We start from the raw sequence: 17503 nt of genomic DNA, 5'->3' as shown, positions 1-17503 counted from the left end.
GATACTTATCTAACATCTGATAAGACACTAAAAAAGATTAATAAGGACAAAACAACTGAAAAGTACGGTAAGACACCATTATTTATTACTGGATTTAATAGCAATCATTGCGAGATACAAAAAATTATATATAAACACTGGCCTATCATTGGTGATGACCCACATCTTAAAAAATTAATTCCTTCTAAACCGAGGATCGTTTATAGAAGAGCGCCTACTCTCAAGAATAGACTGGCCCCTAGCAAAATTGTAAGGGACAAGGTCACTTGCTCTGATCATGTTTTAGGCCATAAGAGGACTTTTTTGGGCAACTTTGTTCCTTCAAATGGAGTGTACAAATGTATGAAGAGTAGATGCAATATGTGTAGAGTCATCAAAAGAGGCACTAACACATTCTCTTCTAACCAAACGGGAGAAGAGTTTAAAATTAACAAGAGGCTATCCTGTGAGTCGACCTATGTGATCTATTTAGTCAATTGCTTATGTGGGGCCCAGTATGTAGGGCGCACTAGTCGTGCCATAAAAAAACGTTGGGGTGAACACATTTACAACATCAAGAGGAATTACCTCAAACATAGCTTGTCAAGACACTGCACCTTTGCACATAAAGGGAGCACAAAGACGTTGTCAATATTACCTATCGAGCAAATACCTCGTAACAGTCACAATTCCTTTCTTAACCTGCGTCGTAGAGAGACCTACTGGATACACAAACTTCATACCCTGGTACCAGATGGTCTCAACGAATGTGTGGATCTAGCTGCTTTTGACATCTGATTGGTCCTGCTTATTAAATATGTCTTGTACTTCTCTTTCGGACTTATTCTCCTAATGATATACGTATTATTAAGTCCTTTAGGCTTTGCTGACTGATTCACCATCTACTCATGGTCTGTTATCTCTGAATAGGGGTATCTAATCAAATGTCCCTTTATCTCTTTTTTACTCTTCTTTTCTTTTATAGTGGTCACTCTGTTCTCTTATATATACACTTATCACCTTATATACAATCCCATTCATACCCACACTAATGATACTAAGGTTAGTAACAGTTTATCACCATTTACTATAGCATATAACATATGTTCATTATTTCACACTCCCAATCACTACACAATCCCTTCTCTATTGTTAATATCTATTATAAAGGCATATTATACTAGTCACCATTCGTCACACACACACACAATCCACACTGGGAGCATCACACACATCTCTATGCACATACACACTATGTAATTACATATATGCAGATTTGAATATCGGTTTCATTCATGGTCACTATATAATATCTGGGGTTTTTATTGATTTATGTATTATGCTATGTCATTTTTTGACACCAATATTCACTGGCATGATAGTAAGATATTATACATTCCTTCATGGGTAGATACTCGAGATTATTTAAGTCTCTATTAAGAGCGAACACTAGTATGACGTGGTTGTTGTCACTATAACATTACATTTTTATTATATATGATATCTAAGATATACATTTCACATAAATCTTTCTGTTTAATATATTAGACACACTGCAATATACTTATTGAAATGGGCCATGATACCACACGGTTACATAATCTAATATTAGCATGCTGATAGTGATAAACAACCTACATCTAGTGATGACAACTGAAGCGTACTACGAGAGTAACATCCCCCGTGCAAATTAGGAGTTACCTATAGCCCTATGAGCCTCTCAACTATAATCGCCTAGAGATGGGTATCAACATATGGTTATTATTAATTGGCAAAAGGTTTACTATTAACCTACACTGACTATCAGATAACAAAGAGTGGAAAGGGGGGGGGGGGCGGTGGGCTATCTAATCTATAACCACAGTGAGGATATTTTATTGCCGTGATGTAGCCAAGCAGCCATCATAACAACTTAGAGGTGCCTCTTACGAATTTCCAGCACTAGGATGACACTCAAAACACACATTTAAGTACTTGGATCCCTTTAAATAGAATAGATGAACCATTTAATATTGCTACGTTACTCAGAGAATACACGCATGCGTATACACAAGATTAAAAATGACAGATGACATCACACGCATGCACAGTTAAAATTAGTGAACGCCGTAGGATACATTAACATTTGACAGATGACATCACACGCATGCGCAGTTAGAATTAGTGAACGCCGTAGGATACACTAACATGAAGTTTTACTCTCCATCAACATATGTTACTACTATGTCAAATTCAAGTAAGTAAATGCAATTTTAAGGTTATAGACATTCACTATCTCCCCAATCTTTAGCTACTATCAGAGGGAATTTGCACTATCGTATCACGCATCTATATACTAATCTTTTTATATCGATCAATGGTGCCCAATAGGATGATTAATTGTTTAGATGGAGAAATAAATATGGGAATATATAATAATAAACAAACAAGTACACTGGTATCGTTGATAAACATCATTTTATTATAATGTTATGATCTATAGTGAAATTTACATATTGTCTCCCAACACAGTAAATGCTGATAGGGTGTTCCCAAATGGGAGTTGCCTTATGCCACTCCCCTCACAGGTGTGTCCATTTTTAGTTGATACATTGTTTGGTTATAAATAGCAAGTGTTTGAATTATATGTTGTAAGCCTGATGAAACAGCCTGTGTGCTGAGAAACGCGTCGCTTGTTTTTACTTGTTTTTACTAGTAAATATAATACTTTATTAAAACACACTTGCTCTTGTGCATTTTGTGGACCAATTTATTTTGGCCCAATTTATTGGACACCTGCTGACTGCTTCCTGCGGATACCTTGTCTAAAGTCTGTTGGGTGACTACATTGATCCCATCCTGCTAGAATAGCATCACTGTAGATGCGATATCAAATGTGAGTATATTACTTTAAACACTGTAATATATCCTGGGTCCAAACTGTACTAGGCCATATAGGCACCTCTGTGTCTCTCTATATATCCACTACAGATTACTCCACTTTATCCTAGAGGTCGGTCTGCTGGGTGACTGTGATTGATCCCAGGCTGCTTCTATTGCACTGATTGAAGTGCTCCCTGAATTGTGAGTTTGCACTAGCACGACTAGATCATATACATTGTGTTGAACAAACAATATTGGGCCATGTGGCGCATCTGTCTCTCTCTTGTTTTGTAGATCATCTATATGGGATCCTGGCCGGGTTCTTTACAGATTGCTGCCTAAAGACTGTTCTATATCAACTCACTCCTTAGAGGCCCTTCAATTGTATTATTCACATCATTGGAATACTACCAACTGTCTATATTTTGTGTGTAATATATATATTAATAATTGATTTATAATTTTTTGTTTAATTGATTTGTGATATATATATATTGCTATATTAGGTTGGATATTTGATCACGCTCTAGGGCGCCCCCTATTTTTTATAAACGGCTAGATTTAGAGTTCTGCGTTAGCCTTAAAAAGCAGCGTTAAGGGGTCCTAACGCTGCTTTTTAACGCCCGCTGGTATTACGAGTCTGACAGGTACAGGTGTACCGCTCATTTTTTTTTCTGCGACTCGAGGCTACCGCAAATCCCCTTACGTCAACTGCGTATCCTATCTTTTCTATGGGATTTGCCTAACGCCGGTATTACGGTACAGCCTCTACCTCCAAGACTCCAACCGCATAAAAAAGTCAGTAGTTAAGAGTTTTATGGGCTAACGCCGGAACATAAAGCTCTTAACTACAGTGCTATAAAGTACACTAACACCCATAAACTACCTATGAACCCCTAAACACTAAAATAAAATTATTTAACCCCTAATCTGCCGACCGGACATCGCCGCCACCTACATTATAGCTATGAACCCCTAATCTGCTGTCCTTAACATCACCGACACCTATATTATATTTATTAACCCCTAATCTGCCCCCCAACGTCGCTGCCCCCTACCTACACTTATTAACCCCTAATCTGCCGACCGGACATTGCCGCCACTATAATAAATGTATTAACCCCTAAACCGCCACACTCCTGCCTCGCAAACACTATAATAAATTTTATTAACCCCTAATCTGCCCTCCTTAAGTAGCTGCCACCTACCTACAATTATTATTCCCTAATCTCCCGCCCCCAACGTCGCTGCTACTATAATAAAGTTATTAACCCCTAAACCTAAGTCTAACCCTAACCCTAACACCCCCCTAAGTTAAATATAATTAAAATAAAATGAACTAAAATTACTATCATTAAATAAATTAATCCTATTTAAAACTAAATACTTACCTATAAAATAAACCCTAATATAGCTACAATATAACTAATAGTTACATTGTAGCTCTTTTAGGATTTATATTTATTTTACAGGCAACTTTGTATTTATTTTAACTAGGTACAATAGCTATTAAATAGTTATTAACTATTTAATAGCTACCTAGTTAAAAAAATTACAAAATTACCTGTAAAATAAATCCTAACCTTAGTTACAAATACACCTAACACTACACTATCAATACATTAATTAAATAAATTAACTACAATTATCTAAAATAAAATACAATTAAATAAACTAAACTATAATACAAAAAAAACACTAAATTACAAAAAAAAAAAATATTACAAGAATTTAATCTAATTACATCTAATCTAAGCCCCCCTAATAAAATAAAAAAGCCCCCCAAAATAATAAAATTCCCTACCCTAAACTAAATTACAAAGTAATCAGCTCTTTTACCAGCCCTTTAAATGGCTTTTTGCGGGGCATTGTCCCAAAGTAATCAGCTCTTTTACCTGTAAAAAAAATACAATCCCCCTCAACATTACAACCCACCACCCACACACCCCTACTCTAAAACCCACCCGATCCCCTATTAAAAAAACCTAACACTACCCCCCTGAAGATCACCCTACCTTGAGCCGTCTTCAGCCAGCCGGCCACGGACAGAAGAGGACATCCGGACCGGCAGAAGTCTTCATCCTATCCAGGCAGAAGAGGACATCCGGACCGGCAGACATCTTCATCCAGGCGGCATCTTCTATCTTCATCCTTCTGGAGCGGAGTGGAGCCTTCTTCTATCCAGCCGACGCGGAGCAATCCTCTTCTTCCGAACGAATGAAGGTTCCTTTAAATGACGTCATCCAAGATAGCGTCCCTCGAATTCCGATTGGCTGATAGGATTCTATCAGCCAATCGGAATTAAAATAGGAAAAATCCGATTGGTTGATGCTAGAATGTAATGTCAATTCTATTGGCTGAGCCAATCAGCCAATCGGATTGAACTTCAATCCGATTGGCTGATTAAATCAACCAATCGGATTTTTCCTACCTTAATTCCGATTGGCTGATAGAATCCTATCAGACAATCGGAATTCGAGGGACGCCATCTTGGATGACGTCATTTAAAGGAACCTTCAATAGTTGTTAGGACATCGGAAGAAGAGGATGGCTCCGCGTCGGCTGGATAGAAGATGGCTCCGCTCCACTCCGGAAGGATGAAGATAGAAGATGCTGCCTGGATGAAGATGTCTGCCGGTCCAGATGTCCTCTTCTGCCCGGATAGGATGAGGACTTCTGCCGGTCCGGATGTCCTCTTCTGTCCCATCGGTGGCCGGCTGGCTGAAGACGGCTCAAAGTAGGATGATCTTCAGGGGGGTAGTGTTAGGTTTTTTTAAGGGTGTATCTTGTGGGTTTTAGATTAGGGGTGTGTGGGTGGTGGGTTGTAATGTTGGGGGGGGGGGATTTTTTTTTTTTACAGGTAAAAGAGCTGATTACTTTGGGGCAATGCCCCGCAAAAAGTCCTTTTAAGGGCTGGTGAAAGAGCTGATTACTTTGTAATTTAGTTTAGGGTAGGGAATTTTAATATTTTTGGGGGCTTTTTTATTTTATTAGGGGACTTAGATTAGGTGTAATTAGATTACAATTCTTGTAATACTTTTTTTTTTGTAATTTAGTGTTTGTTTTTGTATTATAGTTTAGTTTATTTAATTGTATTTTAGTTTAGATAATTGTAGTTAATTTATTTAATTAATTTATTGATAGTGTAGTGTTAGGTGTATTTGTAACTTAGGTTAGGATTTATTTTACAGGTAATTTTGTAATTATTTTAACTAGGTAGCTATTAAATAGTTAATAACTATTTAATAGCTATTGTACCTAGTTAAAATAAATACAAAGTTGCCTGTAAAATAAATATAAATCCTAAAATAGCTACAATGTAATTATTAGTTATATTGTAGCTATATTAGTTTTTTTATAGCTAAGTATTTAGTTTTAAATAGGATTAATTTATTTAATGATAGTAATTTTAGTTAGTTTTATTTAAATTATATTTAACTTAGGGGGGTGTTAGGGTTAGACTTAGGTTTAGGGGTTAATAACTTTATTATAGTAGCGGCTACGTTGGGGGCGGGAGATTAGGGGTTAATAATTGTAGGTAGGTGGCGGCGACGTTGGGGGCCGGAGATTAGGGGTTAATAAAATTTATTATAGTGTTTGCGAGGTGGGAGTGCGGCAGTTTAGGGGTTAATACATTTATTATAGTGGCGGCGATGTCCGGTCGGCAGATTAGGGGTTAATAAGTGTAGGTAGGTGGCGGCGACGTTGGGGGGGACAGATTAGGGGTTAATAAATATAATATAGGTGTCGGCGATGTTAGGGACAGCAGATTAGGGGTTCATAGCTATAATGTAGGTTGCGGCGGTGTCCGGAGCGGCAGATTAGGGGTTAATAATATAATGTAGGTGTCAGCTATAGCGAGGGCGGCAGATTAGGGGTTAATAAGTGTAAGGTTAAGGGTGTTTAGACTCGGGGTTCATGTTAGGGTGTTAGGTGTAGACTTAGAAAGTGTTTCCCCATAGGAAACAATGGGGCTGCGTTAGGAGCTGAACGCTGCTTTTTTGCAGGTGTTGGGGTTTTTTTCAGCCAGCTCAGCCCCATTGTATCCTATAGGGATATCGTGCACAAGCACGTTTTTCCAGCTTACCGTTACCGTAAGCAACGCTGTTATTGAGAGCAGATGTGGAGCTAAATTTGGCTCAACGCTCACTTTTCTGAGGCTAACGCAGCCATTCAGAAAACTCGTAATACCAGCGTTGTTTTAAGGGTGCGTTGGAAAAAAAAGGCTCGTTAGCACCGCAGGTCTTACCGACAAAACTCCAAATCTAGGCAAATGTTTTTCTTCATGGAAAAGTAAGGTCTTCATTTTTGTTTCAAGACCATTGTTCTCACTTTAAGCCATAAATAGAAGTATCCTGTTTTTAAATAAAATAAAAGTCTAAAGATAGTCCAGTGGTAATTTCTGCCTTAACGAAGGTTGTGTAAACTGAAATCTAGAAAGCCTTATTTAAAACATGGCTAACATAGTAAATAGCATGGATACAACAGAAATGAAATAAATTAAATCTGATTTTAAAAATCCACATTTAAAAACTGAAAATTTAAACAAGATACCCCAAAGGGGCTTTGGTTAACAAAATGCTGCAACCTTAGATGTGAATATATTGCTATGGTAAAATGTATGCAGACTAAATATGCCTGTGGATTTGCACCAATATATTGATTGATTGCAAACAGTAATCTATTTTCTTGTGGCAAAGTAAAGCTGATTGCAATCTACTTTTATTGAACAAACACAATCTTTTAGAGCTTGTAGTGTGGCAAACAATCTTGCAATATATTTAACTTTCAGCAAATGCCTTCAGAAACATGCTTTATCTAGTTTAGGGTAAATAACTGCACTTACGGTATATTTAAATAAAGCAAAGAATTGTACAAATGTAATTTTCATATGACATTGTAGCATCTATTAAAGAATTTTTTCTTCAGTGCATTAACTATAAGATGCAAAAACTAAATTATAAGTGCTTCTAATTTTACCTCAAAATTGTTTATGTGCTTAGATTTTTTTTTACTTGGCAAAAGATGTATATGCATCTTAAAGGGACACTGAACCCAAATTTTTTCTTTTGGGATTCAAATAGAGCATGACATTTTAAGCAACTTTCTAATTTACTCCTTTTATCAAATGTTCTTTATTCTCTTGGTATCTTTATTTGAAATGCAAGAATGTAAGTTTAGATGCCAGCCCATTTTTGGTGAACAACCTAGGTTGTCCTTGCTGATTGGTGAATAAATTCATCCACCAATCAAAAACTGCTGTCCAGAGTTCTGAACAAAGAAAAAAAGCTTATATGCCTTCTTTTTCATATAAAGATAGCAAGAGAATGAAGAAAAATTGATAATAGTAGTAAATTAGAAAGTTGCCTAAAATTGCATGCTCTATTTGAATCACGAAAGAAAAATTTTGGGTTCAGTGTCCCTTTAAATCTATCAAACAAGCTCAGTTATTCTATGAAATACCTCAGCTATAGCTGGTACGGAACTAAATGGGTTAAAATAAATGAACTGTATTTTTCAGATTAGAAGAGCTGATGACTTAAGTAACAAGTCTGAACAGACATATAAAAATAGACACTCTATGTGACCAAACCAATTACAGAGCTCCCATAACATTAAATGCCAGTGAAAAATTGCTTCTGAAATTCAGTGTTGAGCTATAAAATTAGGCTGTCTAGTAAATCAGATCTCGAGGTGTAGAACATTATGACATTAATGAAAATGCAATGATTAAGAAATAAAACCGCATTGATTATTACGTCAGTGGACTATGGTTGAACAAGTGTTCAAAATGATCTTAAACAGTACTTAAAATGGGAATGCAGTATATTTTACATTTATTTTCGAACATATAGAAATAGAAAATAGGACAATTAACATATTTGATAAAAAAAAAAAATCAAACAAACATGAGGGTGCCACATGGCCTAGTACAGTCATAAAAAAGGTATAAATGTAAAAAAACAATAACACTGACAAGTGATGAGCACCTCCAGGTGCAGTATAATCAGACGTGGACCTCTCAATCTCCCAGTTAACTGCATTCCATGTCAATGCAGAAACTGGAGAATCCACTCTCATAACAGCAGGCAGAGACAGGGAGATAAATGGACTGTACTAGGGCATGTGGCACCTTCGTGTTATTTGATTTCAAATACACATAATGGGCGAGCACCCTGGGCTGTATTTCTTGAGGTGACTTTCAATTTGGTCTTATAAATACTTTTGTTCTTTTCTTAGAAAGAAGAAAAAAATATTATATATATATATATATATATATATATATATATATATATATATATATATATATATATATATATATATTTATTTTAATTATTAGCTTTGGTATATACACCCTAAGGGCACCCTATATGTTGGTTTATATTTAATAATAATTATATTGTATTGCTGTCTGCAAATATAGTGTCATGGAACCCTACATCATAATTTGTAAAAGATACACAGAAATATACAAAGTATAATCCAAATTTGCTAAAATTACACAGAAACTGTGAAAGCATAATCACAATTTGTAAAATCAAAATCCTAAATACACTGATGTATACAAAATAAAATACTACATAGAAAGTGCAAAGTTTATATTAAATTAAACAATCTGAAGACTATTCACTTGGCAGAAGATGAAGACCGGATACAATTTATAATTGAAACTATAATAACAGATTCAATGGAAGTAACAAAAGAAGAATTTAACTAGGACTCATTATACCAAACAAGTGTTGACAAACAATGCAGTAGTAAGGTAAGGCCAGTACGATGCTTAGCTAAACAGAAATAGGCATTCCCAGCAGAAGAATTAAAGCACTAATGCAATTTTATAGCTCACTAGTTAGGTCTAATCTTAAATACTAAGTCCAGTTTTAGAATCAGTTTCTGCAGAATGATATAAAACTAGAAACTGGTCACAAGGGCGTCATTAAGGAAATACAATTTAACAAATTCAACAAGGAATGTCTTCAAGATCTTAATATGTATACATTAGATTACAGGGATAGAAAGACAAGAGGTAATGTCATAAAAACCTTTAAATGTTTTATTCTGGATCATCAGAATATATGTTTCTGTGTTTTAAATCATAGATCAATTAAGGTATCTATCCAAAACCTGGTCACACTTGCTGCAAATCAAGGAAGTGTCTTTGAACTTCCCTAGTACACAGTAAAGCAAGTACACACGTGAAACAATTATTTTCTTGTTTTCAGTTCTAGTTAGACAGGCTTAAGGTAACCATAAGAAATTTGACAAAGAGAAAAATACATCTAGAAATTGTATATTTGGCAATTATATTGTGAGAATTACCTGTTATTCCATCTTGTATAAGAGGGAGAAGAAACACACAAACATCTATTGTTTTACACAAAATTTTGAGTAGTCTTAAAACAATTACTTAAAATAGCTTGCAATTTATCTTACCTTTGTATTCTGAGTTTTTGAAAAAAATATTTGACGGGTTCTCAGAAAGATGTAGTACATATTTGTTTAACAACTCTCCGTAAACTGTAAGCAGATAAAAAAAAAATACATCTAAAATTGATATACTGAAATATTTATTCCATTACTAAATACAAAAAAAACACTTTAATTACAATTTCTTAAGGCTTAAAGGGACAATAAACACTAAGGGCTAGATTACAAGTAGAGTACTAAATATTGATCTGGTGCTAGAGATATTAACGCTCCACTGCCTGAGGAAACGGTGTAAGCCGAGAAACGAGTTGCATTAGGGGATAACCCTGCACTTTGTGGGTCTAAATGTCATTTTTATCTTTTGTTGATTAAATATCCATGTGCTTTTAAACAAACCGTTTGGTCCCTGTTTGGCTACCTCATTGCATCACACACAGGAGTACCAGTTTGCTGGTGAATAGTGAGCTGAAGCACTGTAATCTTTCAGCCTGCCCCTATAAGCACAATTGAGTGCTGCTACCAAATGCGAGTACCCTGTACACATATACTGTAATAGGAGTACCTTTTGGAACTACTGATACACACAGGAGGCGCCCTTTTGATTGCTTTTTTCTGCAGGATCGTTATAATACCAGAGCACGCTAATGTGGGCTGGTATTACAACTTAACTTTGCGTTCGCATTGCTAGGATGCATTACGCTCACGAGGGCACGCTTCCATAGGTTCCAATGGGAGACTCATTCTGATGCCGTCAGAGATGGCATCAGAACCTAAGAGCAGCGAAGAGGGTAGTAGCGCAGTGATGGCAGCAAATAGTAAATATGTATGTAAATGATTATCTACATATACATTTATGTGTTAATATATATATATATATATATATCCATAAATATATGTATATAAGCATATAGATATATATTTACTGGGAACACACAGTTCCCACAGACCGCAATGTAAAGGCACTTTTCAGTGCCGTTTTTTTTTTATTTCTAACACCACACATCCGCCAACTTTAAAGCCCCAAAACTGCCTAGTGCATTTTTTTTTTTTTTAATTAAAAAAACTATAATGCCTGTGGCGGAGCCAACTGTTGTGAGGACCAGACGTGTTCCCATGCAGCTCCTGATTCTTTAAGCTATTTTATGAAGAATAAATCTTGCATAGTCTTCCTATTATATGTGGAGAACTCCAGATATAACTCTCAGGAGATGGAGCACCTAGAAATTATTCATTTATGAGGATTCATAGACACTCTGCGCTACTGAGTACAGTGAAGCCATTTGGGGAGCAACGCCATTTTAACTACTGATCTCCTCTCTCAACTACAAGTCAGCCTGACCTACCTAGGTTTATAAGCTCTACTATCGACAATGGAGGTTTCTTACTCTGAAATGAGAGCCTGCCTGTTAGAACTGGGACTCCGCATGGTAGACCACTTCAACAGCCTGAGAGACACCATAAGAGGCGGTTCTACAGTTGCTGAGAATTCTGCGGTGGCAACGGCGGAGCAAGCAGAGCTTTCATCCCACGCACGGCTACCATCAGCCCTAATCTATATACAGCAGGAAGCGCTAAGAGTACCTTCACATGAGACTCAGGCGGCCTATATTCCGCTCACTCCTGGGGAAACTGGCAACCCGGATAAAGAGAGGGGATTTCAGTCACTTGACATGAATCCATCCGGTATGGACATGGTATTTTTGATCTCACCTTGGTCCTGAGAGAACAGAAGCTGGGCCCCAATGACTCAGGGTACTTTCCTACACACAGCTTCACTTTAAGCCCCTTCAAGTATCATGGATGTGTGACCGCACTTCCGCCTGCATTCAAATCCCAGGAGATGAGACCGCAAACAAGCTGCTTTGTTCTCATTGGGACCCCTTCCTGGGGGTTATTTTCTCTGGCCCTTAGACTATTTCATCCACCTGAGGAATTTTCCGTTGGGGAGTTTCTACAAACCTTGAGACGGTCCGGAGTAGGTTGATTTAGTGTGGCATAGAGCTGCATAGCTCAGCGGGACAATAGAGTTGGTTCTGTGTCTTTTCTTTGTCATTTTTTTTTTCTCCTTGTCAGTTAATTGTTTAATGGTTACTTGGCATGCTGTTTAGCCCTAACGTTACCCATAATACTTCCTCACATTTCTCTATGAATGCTATAACCCATTCTCTTGGTAATGTTGTGTGTTTAACTTCTCCAGCTCCATGCTTCTTTTCTATAAGCTTCTGAATGGATAATTACTACCTCTTCATGGTCAGGTTCTTTATACATAAACTTCAAAAGCCCAAGTTAGTCATGTTTGTAGCCGATTATATATTTACAAAATGATAAAATTGCTCATGGACATATTTCCTCTCACTGAAGAAAATTGTTTAACTAACCTTATAATAATGCCAAACTCTGCTCCCTATTTCTAATCAATGTTTTGTGCTCCTTGTTATTATTGTGGTGTTATGTTAGTTTTTATACTTTATACACTTTCTGCACCCATCCAGAGGAGTAACTGCACATACTTAGGGCCTAGACTTGCTCCTTTCCTTTTCATCATGGTCTGAACTGACTTTGCAGGACTAACAGATTAAGACACCTTAATAAGAACAGTTATGTTAGATAATGGTGTCCATTCCATTCCACTACACTTGTTATATTTTTATTTTTTTATTTTTTCTTTCTTGTTTTGTTATATATTTGTTTGAATTAGAGTAAGTTGCGCTCCTCACTGGTGCCAGTTACCCCTAATGCAGCTAACTCACTTGTAGCTTGAGTATTTTGGACGATATTTCTATTTATACATATATATTATCTAGGCTGGCCCTTTTCTAACCTATGATTTATGAAGCTGAAAAGCCCTGTTTGTATTACTTAGCCTCTCTTCATTTGATAACTTAACCTAGCCAGAAATATATTTTCTCATAGCCCGGAGATACAGGCAAGACGCATGTGGTGTAGGATAGTGAAGAAATTGCCAGGTATCGCTGTGGAGGATAGTTTAATCTATTTCAAGATAGTTACCTCCAGAACTCATAACTATAGCCTACTATTTTAGGAAATTGTTTATGTTAAGTTAAGGCTTTCTTATATCTTATCCACAAATTTCAGACACGCTATGTAACCCATCCCTATGATTACATTAACCGTACTGGGAACTCTTCCTTGGGATACCCATAATATCCAGCTATGGAGATAACAGCTTAGGAAGTATGTATAACTCTATTCTCCCTCTGGGGCCCAGAATTTATAAACTCAATTGTCAAATCTCCAAAGGTCCCTTCCTTAGCCACTTTCTATATTGATTACTATAAGCTTGCAATCTCCCACACTTGCACTGATAGTTTAGCTGGATAGTTATTTATTAGCTATTTTCTAGCCTATTGCTAAATAGAATGGAGGGTTTAACCATGGCTACGCATTAATAGTTATATATAACTCTTTTTAGTAGTGCACTTTAAGGTCCTGAGTTCTCAGTACATTTACAAATTCGGCATACTAACTGGCTCCGCCCTCCCCTCCCCCCCACCCCTATTTGAGCGGCTCTCTACGTGGTATCCCACATTCAATATTAACGCTTGAGATATTTGAGCATTTTACATTGTTAAATATATTGTGTATACTTTGATCTGTAAATGTTATGGGGCATACCCTATATTCTGTATCTGTTCATGACTTCAATAAAAATTACTTAAAAAAAAAAAAACTATAATGCCCTCCTATTTTGATGGCATTTGGGGCACTTCTAGAAAATTAACCAGAGATCTAACCTCTTGTCAGTTTTCTAAGCGCTAATTGCTACCACGAGTTCACTGTAGCAATAACCAGCCACTTGTAATGGGTGTGATATTTTAGTGCTCCACTTGTAATCTAGGCCTAAATAAATACTAGCATAAAGATAGAAAAAGGTGGCGCAACAGTGTGTGCTGGTTTGGGTATCACAATAAACGCTAAAAATCATAAAATTAGTATATTCATGAATAAAATTCATATATTTAATGTGTTCAATAGGATAAAATCACAAAAAAAGGATATTTTATATATATATATATATATTGTCCTAACTATCCTAAGTATTGTTCCAAAATACAGTAATTTTCTAAAACAGTAGTCAATAAAATAAATACACCGGTGTAACATCCACACTAGCAGCCTCACATACACAAAAATAAAATTTACAGAGCTCTGTATTAAAAAATAAATGTGTCAGTGCAATATATATGACATAAAAACAAAATTTATGCTTACCTGATAAACTTCTTTTTTTCCGGATATGGTGAGTCCACGGCATCATCATCAATTACTGTTGGGAATACCACTCCTGGCTTGCAGGAGGAGGCAAAGAGCACCACAGCAAAGCTGTTAAGTATCACTTCCCTTACCACAACCCCCAGTCATTCGACCAAAGTTAAATGGAGAAAAGAAGCAACACAAGGTGCAGAGGTACCTAAGGTTTCAGTTAAAATGAACTATATTAAAATAAAGGGCGGTGCCGTGGACTCAACATATCTGGAAAGAAAGAAATTTATCAGGTAAGCATAAATTTTGTTTTCTTTCGTAAGATATGGTGAGTCCACGGCATCATCATCAATTACTGTTGGGAATCAATACCCAAGCTAGAGTACACAGATTATTAGGGAGGGAAAACACAAGTAACCTAAACTGAAGGCACCACCGCTTGAAGAACCCTTCCAAAAATAAGCCTCAGCCGAGGCAAAAATATCAAAATTGAACAATTAGGAAAAAAATATGCAGACAGGACCAAATTGTAGCCTGCAATTCTGATCCCCCAAAATTTCATTCTTGAAGCCCAAGAAGCAGAGACAGCCCTAATGGAATGAGCTATAAAACTCTCAGGAGACTCCTGTCCAGCAAACACCTAAGCCAAATGAATTATACTTCTCAACCTGAGAGAAAGAGAAATAGCAGAAGCTTTCTGACCTATACATTTTCCAGAGAAATATACAAACAAGGCAGAAGACTGGTGAAAAAACCTAGCTGCCTGAAGATATAGAATTTAAGAACATGCAAAACATCCAATTTGTGCAACAAACGTTCCTTATGAAAAGAAGAATTAGGACATAGAGAAGGAACAACAAGTTCCTGCTTAAATTTTTTTAATCCGAATAACTTGGAGGAAAACCTAATTTGGTATGAAGAACCGCCTTATCTGTGTCAGGGTTTTTTCCCTGTTGTGTTTGCCATGTGCTGCTGGCAGCCATTTTACTCACCTCTCTTCCTGACTATGGTGCATTGTGGGGGATGTTGCTCAATTCCTGCACTTCCTTTTATGGCCAGACTGGTGTGCATCATCCATGTGAGACAGGATGCAGTCTCAGAATTGTGATGTCATCACTTATTATTTAAAGGGCCTCTGTTCAGTATGCTTTGCCTTTGCGTTGTCTCAGACCTGTTTGTGAGAGCTCCTGTGTATTACCTGGCTGCCTGACGTCCTTCCTGGTTCCTGATCTCTGGCTTGTTCCTGACTCTGCTGTTTTCCTTGTTCCTGATTCCTGCTCGTCTGACTATTCGCTTTGGCTCCTGACTCGGCTCGTCTGACTACCAGCTCTGGTTTTGATTCCTGGCTTGTTATTTGACTTGTGGACTTTTTATTATTTTTTTGCTATTAATAAAGGTGTGATTATTTTTGCACTTCTCGTCTCAGTCTGATTCCTGGCACCCTGACATTACGCAAAGGCCATGAATCCTGATGGTGCTAATAATCCATTTTTACATGCCATCATTTCTATGATGGATGTACAGGATCACCGCTTGAATCAATTTGAACTAGCCCTGCAAACCCTGCTGACTCGCACTGCACATTTGGACCAAAGTGTCCCGCAAGTTATGGCTGCTCCTGTTTCCGCTGCTGCACCTATGGCTACCAGGAGCATGACCGGTTCTGCACCTCTACCTCAGCGATATGGAGGCGATCCTATTTAGTGCAGAGGGTTTTTGAACCAGGTGGGCATTTACTTTGAGATGTTACTTCAGGCCCTCTGACAGAGCTAAGGTGGGATTTCTCATCTCGTTACTCTCTGACACAGCTCTTGCCTGGGCTAATCCCTTGTGGGAGACTAATAAACCTGTGATTTCAAATTACCCTGAATTTGTGGCCTCCTTTCGAAGGGTATTTGATGTTCCGTCTCGCTCCTCCTCTGCTGCTAAACAACTCATGTCCATTAAACAAGGTACAAGATCTGTTGCTCAGTATGCTATTGAGTTCTGTACGCTTGCCGCAGAGGTAGGTTGGAACAATGAAGCCCTTGTTGCCGCCTTCTTTCATGGGCTCTCTGATGCGATTAAAGATGAAGTTGCTGCCAGAGATTTACAAGAGGATCTCGAGGCATTGGTGTCTTTTTTAATCCTAATTGACATCAGACTCAGAGAGAGGCCCTCTTTCAAGGAGCGCTTGCGGAAGCCTCCTGTTCCGTTGTCTCCTACGTGTTCTTTCCCACCCATGCCTCCCTCTCCTCCCATGCCTCCTGGTCCTGAGTCACCAGGTACTGTTGAGCCGATGCAGCTGGGATTCACGCGTCTCTCCGCGGCGGAGAGGGCCTTTAGGAGGAGGGAGGGGCTCTGCCTCTATTGTGGGTTACAGGGTCACCTTTTGAAGTCTTGTCCTACACGGCCGGGAAACGCTCACTCCGGTGCTGCGGGCTATTTCATTTAAAGTGCTTTTGTATCAAAGCACTCCATTCCTGTTTTGCCTCTGTCCGTTCCGCTTGCTATTGAGGCCATTGATGGCAGGCCCCTTCAGCCCACACTCGTTACTCACGAAACTGCTCCGTTGTCCATGGCTGTTGGGGCTCTCCATTTTGAAACCCTCCAGTTCCAGGTGATAAACTCTCCGCATTTTCCGGTTGTTCTGGGTTATCCCTGGCTCCAAAAGCACAATCCCAGTCTCGACTGGCGCAGGTCCGAAATTTTGTCGTGGTCCCCGCAATGTATTTCCACTTGTCTTCGGAAACCAGTTAAAGTCTTGTGCACTTCTTCGGTTTCTCAATTGCCAGAGGAGTACCGAGAGCTCCTAGACGTGTTTGACAAGGTGCGCGCTGGTACGTTGCCTCCTCACCGGTCTTACGATTGTGCCATAGACCAGCAACCCGGAGCCATTCCTCCTCGGTGCCGGGTGTACCCTCTGTCTGTTGCAGAGAATTGTGCTATGGAGGAGTATGTTGCCGATGCTCTGTCGCGGGGGATCATCCGCAAATCCTGCTCTCCTGCAGGGGCTGGCTTCTTCTTTGTG

The 17503-nt window shown here is 38.1% G+C and overlaps 1 protein-coding gene across 1 annotated transcript in view; it reads right to left on the bottom strand.

The window, feature by feature from the left end:
* TBC1D32 (TBC1 domain family member 32) overlaps positions 1-17503 on the bottom strand; it is a 695824-nt gene that overhangs the window by 101017 nt on the left and 577304 nt on the right. Inside the window, exon 28 of the mRNA XM_053710787.1 lies at positions 10276-10359. Coding sequence (XP_053566762.1) covers positions 10276-10359 — 84 coding nt within the window. The remainder of the gene's footprint in view (positions 1-10275; positions 10360-17503) is intronic.

Source organism: Bombina bombina, chromosome 4, assembly GCF_027579735.1.
Source record: "Bombina bombina isolate aBomBom1 chromosome 4, aBomBom1.pri, whole genome shotgun sequence".
Taxonomy (NCBI): Eukaryota; Metazoa; Chordata; class Amphibia; order Anura; family Bombinatoridae; genus Bombina; species Bombina bombina.
This window is presented reverse-complemented; position numbering and strand designations above follow the sequence as displayed.